This window comes from Corvus moneduloides, chromosome 10 (assembly GCF_009650955.1).
Source record: "Corvus moneduloides isolate bCorMon1 chromosome 10, bCorMon1.pri, whole genome shotgun sequence".
Taxonomy (NCBI): Eukaryota; Metazoa; Chordata; class Aves; order Passeriformes; family Corvidae; genus Corvus; species Corvus moneduloides.
Window position 1 is genome coordinate 19,029,004 of NC_045485.1, and position 15,637 is coordinate 19,044,640.

The following is a 15,637-nucleotide window of genomic DNA, read 5'->3' on the forward strand; positions in this document are numbered from 1 at the left end:
TTGGAAGTGGTCCGTATGGGTTTCAGTGCATTCAGACCATGGTGGTATTTGCCCTTGTGGTGCTCTTCGTCCAGCATTCTCAGCTGGGAATGCACAGAGGTGTCCAGTGGCAGGCCCTCTGCCCGAGCTGCTGCTTCCAAGGCATCCTGGCATTCAATCTGCTTTTATAAGAAAGACAACAGATTCAGACTTCAAAACTACATTTGAAGTCCATGACTCCCAACTCCAGCAATTTTGCACCTCTTTCTTCTGCAAATTATTGTGCAACAACCACAATCATTTCAATGTCTTAGACCACAGGCTTCATCCTGGCAGCAAAGCCATGGAAGGCACAGGTTCTAGATCTGCATCGGTAAAACATAAATTAGTACCAGTATTGTGTCTGTGCATTCAAAGCATAAATGGATAGACCAGATTCATCCTGCCACAGGAAATACAATAGAGAAAAATTACAACATTAAGTACTTACAACATCAGTTCAGGAAATCAATGACTGGCTTATGCAGTGAAATGAAGACATATTTTCTTGATGAATTTACACCCTCTTAGGATAATTTAGATATTCTTATCCACAGAAAATACAGAGTATTTTCAGAATTCTACTGAAGTCTCTTCTTCAAAAACACTTTAGATTAGATAAAAGAACCCAAATATGCACTAAGCAGAATTGTACTTCCTTTTATCATGTTTCCTGTTTTTTCTCTTTTTCCCTAATCTAAACGGAACAAAGATGACAATTTTCTCTGCTCCCAGGCACAGCTTCTCAATGGCTCAGCAACTTTAATAACAACCACTTACTTAAAAGGCAAACCTTATCTCAGGGAGGGTTTCCACAGCCCCAGTGAAAGGCAGACTTAAAAGCTAATCCAAGAGGAGAAACAGCAATGATACAGGATAGTCAAAACGTTGCAGAGTTCAAACAAATCTTTTGATGAACAGCCAGATGTCACAAAACTACATAAGGAGATGAACCTGTTATCTGTACTGGCTGAGGGCCCTCAACCAGTTCTGCTAACTTAATGTGTCATTTATTGCAGAACCATGTTACCTGCTTGTATTCTAATTTATTGCAGTAGAGCTAATTTTTTTAAAAAAGTAATTTCTGAGGTAAAAATCTTCCAGAATGTCTTACAAAGATACTATGATTCTACTTTATTAGTTGCCTTATCAGAGCCAAATTACCTTATTTCCTTGAAAAGAAGCAACTATAATGCATTGTAGCCTCCTAAAAACATAGTATCTGCAAACACCAAATGCAAGCACTTGGTTCCTGACTTCCACATGACGCAATTTTTGTTGGAAATGCCACCATTTATCATAGGTTTTGCCTGTACCATGTTAATATGTAATAGTATAGCACACTAAGACACTGTTTCCACCCATGTGAAGAATGAGAACAGGAAACTGATAATGTCATAAATCTGTCCCTTATTTACTTAACTGAAGTACTTAAATAGTGCCTAAGCGTGTAGTCAACAATCCATGGTTCTATCTCTAAATGCACATTTGCTAAGCTATCACCTAAAGCTATGGTAACAAAAGATAGCCAAATAACAAGAAAACAAAAGAACATTAAAACCTTATGACACAGAGTGACTCAAAATTACACAAAACTTGAAGTCTGAATTAAAATACTTCTCACTCAATTTATATTAAATTACTGACTCACTGAGGCAACACTGCCTTTCTAAGTCTATCCAAATCAGCATTAATAAGGGATCTGCCACAAATATTCCAAAGGAGTCAGTAGTGGGGAAGAGTTCTGCGCCACTGCTTTTCTGGATACAGCAGAGGAATAACTGGTTTGTTGTGTTACCCTCGTAAGAGGCCCTGGGCAGATCTGCCCAAGCATCTTGCTGCTGATGACACATTTGTTTCTAAGCAATGCCACAAGCTAGTTGCAGAAATATTGTTTTTCAGAGCACACAAAAGTGCCTATAAGTAAAAAAAAAAAAAAAAAAAAAGTCTTTCAAACCAGAAAACACTATGTTTATGAGCATAAAAGTAGGTTTTCACCACTTAGAAACAATACCTTTTTAATAAGTAAGTACAATTGCAAGGTTTTTAGGCAGTCCAAAGATAATGTTCATAAACAATCACTCTGAAAAATAATTAAACTCTCCAGAGCTGCTCAAGAGAATTCTCTCAGCAAAGGTGTAAAAGCTGCATTGATAAAGACTAGGGCACTGCCTCTGAAAGGCCTTTATAATGTCTTGCCATAGAGGCAAATACAAGCACAAACCCCTAGTCGACAGCATTGCTCACCTCCATCTTGGCAAGATTGTCAAAATCCCTCATGTAAGACTATCAAGAAACAAATGCCTCACACCATTGTACAAATGAGATTTAAGAACAACTCTACAGTTCTGCACAGCTCTTTGAAGATTAGAAAATCTTCAAAGCAGAGTTTATCGGGAAGAAGTGAGGCTCCTAAGCTGTTCTACAATGCACTTCAGGAACAAAAGACTGAAGTAAAAAAACAAAACAACCCCAACACTGTTAATTTAGGTTTCTGATTAGGTTTCCTGATTGCCTGCATGTGTACAGTTTTCTTGGAAACCAATGCCTTGAGTCATTACTAATGTGCTACAACAGGCTCCAGCTCTCCTATTGAAATAAATGTCTAATAAACTTAAAAAATAAATAAAAATACACTTTTTCTAATTCATCAACTTATTAATATGCTAATACAAGCAATGAACTGAGTGATACAACATGGTATTGGTAACTCCAAGGAAATGCTCGCAGAAACAAAACAAGCCTAAATCAAGCATTGTGAACCGGAGGAGGAAGACACATTCAGACATTTCTTGAGAAACAGCAGATGACTACTCAGCATCAACAAAAGGTCAAAAAGAAAAAAAAAAGAAGAATTGTTACAAAAGACACAAAGGATAAAGCAGAAAACATTACCACACCACTTAAAAAACCCTAGGGGTTTTTTTCTGTCCCTTGTCACTTCAGTTCAAAAAGGGTATTAAACTTAGTTTCCTTAAGCAATGATAACAGTAGGGCTTGGAATAGCATAAACCTAAGATTTTTCAGCTGGATAGAAAAAAGGAATAAAGGTACAGGTATTTGAGAAGTCCATAAAATCTGAAGAAAGAGAATTAGAGAGTGACCACCAACTGTTCTTACAACAAAAGAACAAGGCACACTTAAATTTAGAATTCTCTATCACAGGATACTATAAAGTTCAAATACATAAATGGACTAAACACTGGAGAATTAAACTCACATGGGTTAAGCATATCATGGCTTACTAAACACATGACAGAGGGCAAGAACAACCATTGATGCAGCATCTTATTAATAGCTGGTGGATGCCATATAAATTTTCTGCAGCCATAGGCATCTCCTAACAGAGCATAATAGTTCTGCACTCCACATGCCATGAAGCTCTGACACACCTGAGTACAAGTTGATACAATTCAATATATGACTATAAGAATTAACAGAATAAGAAAACAGTTAAAACTTTTAATCTTGGGAGCAATCCCCAAGAGTAGGGAGAGTACCAAGGAAGTATCACTGCACACATGATCTTCCTTCATGGGTGGGTCACAGAGGGGCAGAGAAAGAAAAGCACAGCTGGTGCTGCTACCACAGAGCACAGAGTACACCTGCTCCATCTGACTTTCTACAGCTTAGGAAAACAACAAAACCCTACCAGCACCTGTTAGCATGATTTCCTGGTCAAAAAATTGGTCATAGCAATGGTAAGCACATAAGGTAATGAGAGAGTCAGAAAGATTTCATGGTTGGCTCAAGACATATGACAGAAAGCCTGAGTGAGGTGAAGAAAATGAGTGCTTTAGGGGCAAGGGGAAACTATTTGCTCATTAAGTTAGAGACAGCCATACCAAACCCACAATCCGAGGTCATGAAAATGCAGGAAATTTACAAGCCAGGCTACAGAGCTGTCATATACATATGATGTCGGAAGTTCTGTAGGAAGCAAGAAAGGCATGAGGGACCTTACTCAGAAAGGCAAGCAAACTCAAATATGTGAGCTTGCACACTTCTGAAAGCCTGCTAAGCAGGCAACATGAGCATCTGAGGATGTGGAACAGGTAAAGAGAAAGGAGGGAGCTGTCATGTAGGTGGGAAGGAAAAAGCCACCCAGGGAGATTCTAGCCTTTCACACAGTCCTATTACAATTTCCTACTTAAGAGAAGGTAGCAAATTATTGGTTTGACAACTGTAACATCATACAACTGCAAAACCAGACAAGACCAGAGGCAAAGCAAAACAGATTTTCCCATCCCTTACTCATCTTGCAGAGAAGAATTTGATGTGTGCATACAACCCAAACCCCAGCCACCAAATAGCTATTGTCCCTTCTTCCATAAGGCAGAACATCTTCCAGGGCTCAGATCACAGCAGGGAAGAAGCTGCATCTCTTCTGGTCCTACCAGGCAGCTGACAGGAAACTAGAACAGACCTATAACTGCATTTTTACTAATCCTTGCAGCTGACATAGAATACAAAAGCTACTGTGGTTGACTTATTATTACATAAAGTTAAAACTGTCTGATTTAAGTAGTAAAGGTCTCTGAGCTGGCAACACTGCAGAACAGGAACTCCCACCTCTTGCATTTAGCAGGCAGAGCTCAGCAGGCCTCCTCATCCTTTATTAAAGTTCCCAGCAAGGAAAGGCAAATGGGAAACCTACAGACCAGCACAATAGAGCTCAGAACTAGGTGGGCATGTGATGAGAAAGAATTATATGATCACCAGTTCTGCTCAGTGCTTAAAGTATTCTCCATATTGCAACTCCAGGATGAAGAGCAATTTAAAAATACCTAAGACTTCATTAAAAGATTAGTGTTGCAAAACAAGATTAGTTATTAGTTTGTATGGGCAGGTGAAGGGAAGAAAAGAATCAACTGTTCCATTTAGCTTAAGCACATCTACAATAAAACAAGAGTCTAGGAAAAGATTCTCTGAAGTTGTAATTACATTCTTATTCCCAGCAATTCCTCTGAGTCCAAGTATAATCCCACTGGAAAGCAGTGAGGGGTATATACAATGCTTTTGCAGGTAGCACAGGCAACCCCTAAAGCACTGTTGTCCAGACTGCAAGTCACCAAACCCAGGAGCATCTGAAAATTAAATAGGTTTGCAGGTCCAAACATTGTCAAGTCTGCAGTTGCTTGGTGAAGCAGCAAGTGCACTATGAACTTTATAGCCTACTAAGACAATTCTCTTCTCCTTTCACTGGATTTGATGCAGTATACAAACTATAAAAATATTAGCAAGGGGATTTGCAGCATTAGGCTCCCAGCTTTCTCTGTAGCTAGGATACTTTGTAATACCCTGCCTGATTAAAACATGAGCCTATTTAAGACTAGTTTAGTGTATCATCCACCCATACCAGCTGTCTCCCTGACACCGAGGCAGCAAGGAACAGGCACTGGGCTAGAACAGAGACAGTGGGTGTGAGGAAGGAGGCATTGATCCTTTAGGCACCTGCACACATTGATCACAAAGTACAGACAGCACAGCTGAATTCACACAGCACCAAGGTTAGACCATCAGATAGTGTCAGATGCCTAGAAACTATGGTTACAACTTCCAGAACTGCTGAAAAGAACCAGGTCAAGAAGCCAGAGCCTCCATTTTCTTCAACCTCCTGAAAAGGGGAGTATAAAAGAAACCTCATGTCTCTGCTGCCTTCCCAGCTTATCCTACACTGAAGAACAGCTCTTCACAGCACCAAACACACACCCAAATGCAGGAATAAGTACAGCTGTGCCACATTTCTCTTAAGAGATACAAATTAACTGTTCAGAAACTCTGATTTACCACAACAGTTCAGAGATGGAAAAGCTTGAAGTCCAGCTATTCACTCTAGCAGAGTTACATGTGACTTGATTACACAAGATCTGCCATTACTTTTCTGAGCCAGGATTAGCAGAAGTTGTACTAACACTGGCGTGATAGTTTCAAAGCTAGCCTGAGTTTATGTATCCTCAGATTAAAACAGAAGTCTCCCAGTAATGCTTGGTACTGATATCAAGGCTCTGTAGCCAAACAAGGTCAGAGTATGCACATCTGATGAGCCTGAGTATTTTAGTCACATATATTGAGCACTTTCACTTGAGGCACAGAAAGTCCTTGGTGAGTACAGGTGTATCAGCTTCTTACAGGAATATTTCTGATTTTACCTTGCCCTTGAATTTTGGCCAGCATCAGCACTGAGGTGAGATGTTCTCAACTCTTTCCTAGCAAAACCACTTATTCCTGCAATCCAAGACACACAGTTGAGCATGAAGTGTTTATTTTAGGATTTTGCAACTTTAGCTGCTATCAATGCATCTGATAAGCAGCTGCACACATGCTTAAGCTTGTGGTATCCATGAATCCCTGTTTTGTTTTACATTCAAACCAGTATTCATAATCTTGTAAGCAAAGGTCCTAGGAGCCATTCAGTGTACATTGATCATCCAGCACTGGAGCTACATAGCTCATGCACAGTGCCAGCAGACTCCAGACTGTGGAACTGGAAATAACCAGCTTTAGAATTAGCACCCTACACATCTCTGACTACAAATATGAGAAACCAACTCCTCACTAAGCAAATCAACCTAGCACAGCACAGGCTGAGAATTTGGCTCCTGCCTTGCTCAGGTAAACTCTGCTCTCCTGAACCACCCTGACAACCTGCTGTATGTTGGGGGTGTTCTTCAGTAACAACCTTTACTCAGGCCATACTTAAGCCAGGTCACTGTAGAAGCTACACAGGTGAATTTTGTACAACATTTGGAGCATCCAGGGAGGCTTTGAACTTAAAACTTCTATTGAGTGGAATCACCAACGAGTGACAGCAGAAGCCTTGACACTGCAGCATTTATCAAGCCTAATACAACAATCTTGTACTGAGTTCACCTTCCTGTACACACACATGCTTCCGAAAGCAAGGGGCACCTTGCTCAAATGGCAAACAGTAATCTAGGAAGCTCAAACTAAACACCTCAGGGCTCTAAACACGTTGACTTCGAAATTCATTAACCTTCATCCTCAAAAACAACTGAAACACAGATTTTGTTTGTGGAACAGCTTGCTTGCAGTATGTGATTCAGAGCACAACTAACTATCCCTTATCACTAGGATACAAGTTTTCAAAAACTAATTACCATCTCAGTGTCCCAAGGCATCATAACTCCTTGCATATATATGAGTTTTAAGTTGCTTCAAGCTAACCAGTAGTTTGGGATAGGTGCAGTAAATATTTCTGGCAACTCTTAGAGCTGTACACTGAGTTTCTGAAACAGCCATAGGGCAGAATGTCTCCAGCACTAATATAGAACACTACAATGGAAAAGACACTGCCAGATTTCCTTCACTGATAGCTAATCTACTCCTTACACACTTTTGGTCATGAGCAGGCTGATTTAGAAATCTGCTCTGAACAAAGGAACAGCAACCAATAGTAGTCAAAGACAATACCAGCAAGTGGTCAGAGCTGAGGTTTTATAATGTGGCTAAGATTTAGAAAATGGCTGTGCATTAAGGAAGGCAGTCAAGTTCCAAAGGAAGCTGTAAATTATCCAGAATATCAATGTTCCTCTAGAAAACATCTCTGCCCAACCATAGATTTCACCTTTTTGTTCCTCCTATTAAGTGGAAGGCTTCTCTGATACCATAAACCCCCCTCCAAGTTTCAGATAAACTTTTGGTACGACTGGCTGTGGATATGCTCCTTTCTCAGATGGTGATGCGTACATATCTTGGAGGACAAGGTAGAGATACCCTTTCTTCAGTGTAGTTAGAGGGTCATCCTAAAGCATACACTAATAAACAATTCTAGGATCTTCTATCAAGTGATTCTTGACAGAATCACTTGATTCTCTGTGGTTACTCTGTCAGTGAGTGCTTTATTAGCAGAAGTTCAATGGTAAAACAACTTAAAAGAACATGATTGTAACCAATATATTCAGTTCTTTGGGGATATCAGGGAATTAATGCATCTTTAGAAAGTACCATGAATGTTACTGCACCTAGTCTAATTGTGTTCAAAGTTTTCAAAGATAATAGAACTGCTGTAAAAAACAAATTTTAAAATTTTGCTTTCATTTGACTTGGAAAAGCTAAAAAGTAAGTGTTTACTTGGTTATGAAAATATGCAATCATCCGGAAAAATGCAGATACATCCAGCAGCTTCAGCTACAAATAAGTTTATATTCAAGCTGTCTAGAACTGCTCTAAGCACGGCGTGCAAAGGCAGCAGTACCCAGGCTCACACTCACACCCCTATTTTTAACCCGTTGTTCAGTTGACTCAGATACTTCAAATGCTTCAGAGAGGTTGAGGCAGAATTGATCTATTTAAATACTCAGTGATAAATCACTTCAAAGCTATCAGTGCTTGAAGGATTTACATCAACTCCAGCAAGTTCTGATCACATTCCCTGCTGTCTTGGGCAAAAGATGTCAGAGACAAACCTGAAAAACAAGACAGCAAGGTAAGGACAGGAATATTAGTAGGGCTTCCGACAGCTAAAGTTAGCAACACATTTCCTGCATGTTTGAAGCAATCTCTACAGTTCCCCTATCTGGTGCCTTGAAATGCAGCAATTTGCACTTGAGATTTACCACAGATGCAGTCATTATCCTTCAGCAGCAAGAAATTAATCCTAAACAGTACATTCCAGCCAGAACCAACTACAGCTTGGAGCACAATTTGTAAATAAGTACTGTAGCATCATTAACATAGGAACTCAAATTCAGAAGCTCTGTGTATCATAGAAGCAGCTTGTTCTCATACCCTCCTCCACTGTAAATGTAATGGGATAGGGAAGCAAACTTCATTGCCTGCTATTCCATCAAATAAACATGAAAACCTACATTTGAGAAGAGCCTATTCCAAAAGCATTTCAAGAACAAATTATTTCTCTTCCTCATCTATTATTTTATAGCATATTTCATGGACACAGTGGGGTCTGTCCTCCCCAGGACACACTGCTTCCATGAGAAAAACTACATACAATTACTTCAGCTGCAAGTTGAAGGGCACAGGCACATTCTGAGAACAGAAAGTTCTAAAGGTGTAAGTACAAATCAGTATTTCAAAACATCCCTTAATTATTACTCACTGGTCACGTAACAGCTTTTACTACTCACTATAGTGCTAGGCAGCAAGTGCACCTACAAGTTCTCCAGCAGAGGCATACAATAAGCCCAATTAGTACAGTACTATGCAGTGGGAACATGTAGTTAAGACCCCCTGTTTTGTAAGCTACATTAAGGTCTCCAAAGACTTAAAAATCAATTGTTATCAGAACACATTGCAGACGCTTATTCATGAGGTGAATATATGTATTCGCAAGCTGAATAATTTTTTTTTTAAATTTCAGTCCCAAAGTGCCTGTTTCAGAGGTCCATATTTCTATAGCAACATTCCCATTAAGCACCAGGAAATGCTGGATTAGACCTACTTATATTGCAGAATTATTTCAATTATGATTCCAGGAAGCCTATTTGAAAAGCTCATGTCTTTCAAAGATGTGATTTTTCAAGCTGTGACCAAGCACCATTTAAGCGTCCAAGGAAAGAATCGCAAGTTCTTTTTTGCTATTGTCATGAACACACTTTACAGCATCCTTTCAGTAGGAAATAAACACGAGAATGGAGGTTTCAGGACAGAAAATGGAAAGCCGAATATAACCTTTATGCAATGCTAAGAAGAGAGACATACAAGAAAGCTCTGGGACCTTGGCTCATTAGTAAAACATGTCTTTCACCTATAAAGATCATGGTCAGAAAATCAACTAGATTTTTCTGCTTCAAATTAAGAAGGATGCAGAAAAAGCAGCAATATAGGCAACCAAATCCCCCAATGAGTCATATTATTGATCAGCCAAATGTCCTTGTAGCCCTGCCAGAAGTGGCCATCACCACTGGCCCTTGACTACTGTCCCCAGAGCACACAGGATTCTTCTACCTCACCCTATAAGGCACCTGTGCAATATGTTAGCAAGAAGTCTACCTCATGCAGTGAAAGTCTGCTGCAAAACAGTCCCAAACCTGCATTCCACAAAGATCTGAAGTTAGTGGTGAAATAACAACCTACATCTCCTTGCAGCTTACTCCTGGCGATACAGATCATGCTTACAGCTTAGTCATTTTCTGGTCAACCTAGTTCAAATCCTGAGCCAGATTTTCTACAAGAAATTTGAGAGTCACATCTCTATTGATGGTACACTGGACTCCATTGTCCAAATGACAGTTCCACTTCAGCTTATCCCTCTGAACTGCTGTAGGACTGTGGTCTTACCCTCATCACATCAGCCCTCCACTGTGCTCTGCCACCAGCTGAGCCAACTCAGTTTAGGCATCTAACCCAATCCAGGTTCCATAGAAGATACAGTAGCAAAGGACAGAGTCCCTTCTCTTCCCTTGAAACACCATTTACTTTACTGCTTCTACCCGTTTCTTACGGGCAGAGGGAAAGTGCTCAACAAAACAAAGCTCAGCCTTATGAAAGGGAAGTCTTTGCTCTTCCCTAAGCCAAGTACGCTGCTGAAACCAGAGCTTGTTTCAACTACAAAGGGGAAAACTTGGTACACAAACATGAATGCCTAACTTAGATAAGATGCTATAAATACAGCTCCTTTTACTTAACCATAGTATTCTGCAAGTAAGCAGGATTTAACCTCACTGACATGTAGCAACAAATTCAGAGCTGTCTGTGTCTGTGGACTGTATACACCTGAGATGCAAGGCTAGCAAAACAAAAATGGTACCAATGTCTGAGCTAGAAATTAACTACAACCTTGGCATACTAAACAAGATAACTACCAAGTAAAGTGGGCAACCTATCAGAACCAGAAGATTCCACTAGCAAGACAAGTTAAGTTCATTCTTCTACTCAGAGAACAAACCAGATAAAGTTCAAGGTATGAACTTGGGTAAGCCCTTTTCTTACATCAGTCATCACAAGTCCACAGAACCCCTGTTTTGCAATCAATTATCTGCGTGTACTACCCTGTAGTCATAGGCAGCATATCAAATGGTAGTGGGAGAAAGGTAAAAAAGACCAGCAATAGAGCTAAGCTGACCTGAAGCTCAGAGTTAGAGATTTTCATGCCAGGCTGTACAGACATGCAGGACTCGACTTACTTTCAGTCTCCATAAAAGAAAAAAAAAAAAAGCCACAACAACAAAACCCACCCAAATATGCTGGTTTCATTATTTCATTTAATTAAAAATTTACAGGTAAGATAAGAATTTTTTCCTCTAAAAGTTAAACCCTGATTAGATGATGCAGACCAAAAGGGAGAGATAACATGCAATGATTACTGCTGAACTCCACTGCCACTGGCCAGGAAACAGAGCTGCCTGCCAATGGCATCACTGTTGTCACCAGTAATTTGACAGAGCAGATTTGCTACTGGACAGGGTAGGGTCGGTGGCAAGCCCATGACATCAACATAATAAAGGCCGTTAAAAATCCGCACCATGACTCCGGAGGGCTCTTGGCTCTGCATCAGTGCCTGCTCTAATGCAATCAGACACTACCTTGCTCGAACACGTCAGCAGCACTGTGCTGAGTCATAGAGCCTGTGGGGACACTGGAGCTGCAGGGCCTGCGAGCGCTCGCTGCATTCAGCCTGCTGCAGAGCTGGGATCTCCAATCCCAAAGCACAGCAGTGCAGCACTGGGAACCCCTCAAACCCAGTGAAACAAGGTAAACCTTCAGCTCAAATACAGAGCATCTCAGCAGCTACTACAATGCAGCAAAGATTAAGCCTTTTTACAAGTCTTCACAATTCCTCCATACAAATACAGCAAGTTCCCCTATTTCCAACCCTCTCACACCAGCGCTGTCACAGGCAATCTATGTGGAATGACCAGCAACACATCTGCAAGGAACTCATCGTTACAAAAATCACACAGAAGCACTATTAACTTTGTTTGTCTTCAGAAAAATCTACAGTGTGTGTATATATATATATATATTTATATCAGTCCTTGGAGTATTTCAAAAAAGGTCAAGAACATAAGGATATGCAAGAAAATATCAGCTGCCCTGAATGCTAGCACTGGAATATCTTTAACCTTCCTCAGCTGGCAGGGCTTATTGGTTTCCAACCATATCTTTCACCAGTGTGGGTGTTTCCATTCCTCTGAGCCTTTTCTCCCCTGTACCACTTGATAGTATATGCACTCTTCCCAGTGAAAACAAGCTCTAAAAGTTAGAAGCTCAAAACAATGACAGGCTAACTCTAAGCCAGTGATTATTTCAAGACCCAGCTCTCAAAATAAACTAGGATTATGATGGTACCTCACCATGTTAAATACACAGATGTTCAAGAAAGTGTTCAATAATAATTACTTCCATCTGAGGGGAAAAGTAAAAAAGTCATGCTAGTCAAGCTAGACATCTGCTTTAGAAAATTAATCCTTGAAACAACCACAGCATGATTAAGAGTTTTTTCAGCTGCCAACACTGAATGGTGTATGATTTATGCTCAGTTCTTCACTGTTCTTTGTTGAAATGATTCTCTAAAACACAAAGGTTTAAAACATTTCCTTGATTCACATCAATATCTGAATGCTAGAAAAAAAGTATGTTTTGTTCAAATGTTACTGAAAAGCCACATTTAAAAGTGAAAAATGCTTAATAGGTGCTCAGACCTGTTATCAAAACAGCTACAGCACCCCTTGGAATGACCTCTTCCACACAATAGGCAATATTCATTATTGACCTTCAATGCAGCAAATCTATATACAGCTGGCACAGCAAAAAGGCTGCTGCATGCAATTTAATAAGCATAAAGACTGCAAAACAAACAGTGAAAAAGAAACTGACCTTTAGTTTAGAATGCTGAAAATTAGACTCTTCCTGCTCTTCATGCTGCACCGAGTCAGCTCTCTCCCTCACACTTCTATACCCAGGACTGGGTATAATGTACTCTTTTCCTATGTCGATGTCTTTCATCTTCTGTAAACGCCAGGGTTTACACGTGTATTTTCACCGCAAGTATCTGAAAAATAATTAAATTCCCCTTCATTATGTGCTGTGCCCAATACACCAGTTACTTTTAGTCATCTATTTTTAAAGTTTATTTTTGAAATCAAAATCAGTAAGCAACTGTAAGAGTTATATTACAACAGGACTGTAATAACATAATTTTCGAAGTCCACACAAGACTAACTTCTCATGAACTAGTTTAAACATACCCTGAGGTAATCAAATAGTACAATGATCCTCAATGCACTAGAGTGCTGTCATACTTCCTCCCTTAGATCTCTGAAACACAATTATGCAATCTGACAGATTAAAGTAATAGATACAGCATTTAGCTGAAAGCCAGAGAAACTTGACTGGGAAGATCAAACCCCAAAATCTTTTGTTAAGAGTCTGAAATTGCATATATCCAATAATTTATGGGTACAAGTTTTGCAAAACCAATCTCTCGATAAAATTAGTCAGTACAAACACTCCAGAGAAAACTTCATCCCTTCTCTATAGCACTGCTCACTTACTCCATATGCTTGAGCTATCTTTAAGTACAGCCATGCACAGGAATGAGTCACGCCTTCAGTGCTGCAGGTTTCCACTCAGTCTATCAAACTGCACTGAAAGGTCAGAAGGAGAACCAGAGTACCGAAGACAAAATCGCTCCCCACTGCGAGACTGTTTTATAACTTCGCTTTATTGCATTCTGCCACCCGCCTTCAACTAAGGCGATGGGAGACGCCGGGTTGCACTACGCTGGTCAGACTGCACCAGCAGCTCTGCCGGGGTGCGCGGGGCTGCCACGGCTCCGCCGCTGCAGCATCGCCGCCTTCACCGCCACAGACCCCGCGGGGCCGAGGATGCTGCGCCCGCGGGCTTCGCGTCCCTCCCGCGGCGGGGATGCGGGACAGCCCCCGCGGCCGGACATCCCCCAGCAGCCCGAGGGGAGCCCCCCTCCGCTCTTCCCCCGCCTCCCCGTGTCTCCGCCGCACTGGCGTAAATACGGGAGCCACCCCGCCCTGGGACGGGTGCCCCCCGGCTGCAGCCGAGGCGGGACGGAGCGCGGCGGGAAGGGACACCGCGCAGCCCCTTCACCGGGAGCGAGGCGAGGGTGCTTCTCGGCCGGGCTCCTGACAGGAGAGAGGACGGCAAAGCCGCCTCCTCACCACACAAAGGTTCACCCGCCCCCGGCACCAGCCCCGCTCACCTCCACCCACCGACGACCCCGCCGCAGCTTCGCCGCTCCGCGGTCGCGAACCCAAACAACGCTGCTTATAGCGGTTCCGGCGTCCCCACTGCGCCTGCGGGCGGGCGCTGCGGCGGCCGCTCCTTCCTGGCGCCCCACGGGAGATGTAGTCCGCGCCCCAGACTGGACACTCATTGACTGTGGACAGTGAACTACATTTCCCTTAAGGCCCCGCGCGGGCCGGCTGCACTTGGCCGCGCCCCTGTCCCGCCGCGCCCCGCCCAGCCCCGTCCCGCCGCCGCTGCCGCAGCGTGGGGGGTCTGGAACGTTCCCCCCGCGGCGGGGCGGGCGCACTGGGGCATCGCGCACCGCACTGAAGCGGGGCACCGCACCTCTCCGCTCCGCTTCTCACCGCTCGGCAGGGCGGCAGCGCAATGCAATGCAATGCAATGCAGTGCAATGCAACGCAGCACAACGCAGTGCCGTGCTGAGCTGTGCCGTACTGGGCGGCACCGTGCGGTGCGGGAAGGACGGGTCCTTCCACCGAGCCACTGCCGGTGGAAAGAAACGGGGTCTGCTCTGTTCGAACGTCGCACGCAGAGCCGAAGGGCTGGCTCCGTGCCGGAGAGGGCGAGGGGTGTCTCGGTTCCCTCCCGTCGCGGCGCTCCCGGCAGCGGGGGCTGCCGCAGGGCGCTGCCCGGTTTGCAGAGGCGGAGCGGCGGCCGGTGCTGGCGGCCAGAGCAGGAGGGATGTCGGCCCCTCCCGGCCGGCCCGCTGCTCGCAGCAGCCTGTGACTCGCTGCCGGTTATCTAAAGCCCCTCGGCCGGGGAAAGTGCGACGTGCCCTTATCTGGGGCTTAACCTTGGCCGCAGCCAGGGCCGCAGTGCCGGCTCCTGTGCGCAGCGGCCGTGCCCCGAGAGCCACTGCCGCAGGCCTGCGACGCGCTTCCCGACGAGCCGGGGGTGATTCCTTTGCCAAGCCTCTGCTGTGCCACTCCAGCTCCTGTTCAGACCACCTAAAGGGACGGGGAACTTGTCCCAGGGCTTTCACAGCTAAGCTTAGCCCGCTGAAAGGGATGGAAGCTGCAGCTGTGTGTCCCTGTGTGGTGGTGGCTGAGGGCCAGCAATCCTGCTCCCCCAAAACAGTGTGACACAGGGTGTCCAGCCCCCGCCTCAGGGGGAGTCAGTGAAGAAGGAGATGGACACAGCTGCGTTTCCTTTCACAAAGGGCTGTAAATATCCTTAACAAACCCTGAGCTGTAGCTTTTCCCCTGCTGCGTTTAAATACCCTGTCCTCAGCTGACATCTTCCTTCCACCAGCCAGATTTGGCTGATGTCTCATTTAAGTGGTTTATATAACGAGTGCCTGTTTGCACCGCAGTCCTTGCTCTCCTGTCAGGAATGTTTGTGAGAGTCGGTTTGATAGAAATGCTGAAATGAACTCAGGTAAAGAAGGGAGATGGGAATCTGAAAATAAAAGTGGACC

At 43.3% G+C, this 15,637-nt stretch overlaps 1 protein-coding gene across 6 annotated transcripts in view; it reads right to left on the reverse strand.

The window, feature by feature from the left end:
* Nucleotides 1-14,279, reverse strand: part of ABCC5 (ATP binding cassette subfamily C member 5) — a 70,587-nt gene extending 56,308 nt beyond the window's left edge. For 3 of the 6 annotated variants that reach the window (XR_004242161.1, XM_032119999.1, XM_032120004.1), the window contains exons 1-3: nt 14,174-14,279; nt 12,817-12,991; nt 1-161 (exon numbers count right to left, since the gene is read on the reverse strand). Coding sequence is in view for 4 of the 6 variants with exons in the window: in XM_032119999.1 (XP_031975890.1) it covers nt 1-161; nt 12,817-12,945 (290 nt within the window). In the remaining 2 variants the exon portion in view is untranslated. Of the gene's footprint in view, nt 162-12,816; nt 12,992-14,173 lie in introns of those variants that run through there. The other 3 variants (XM_032120000.1, XM_032120003.1, XM_032120001.1) reach the window with 2 other exon arrangements.
* Nucleotides 14,280-15,637: the final 1,358 nt, after the last annotated feature.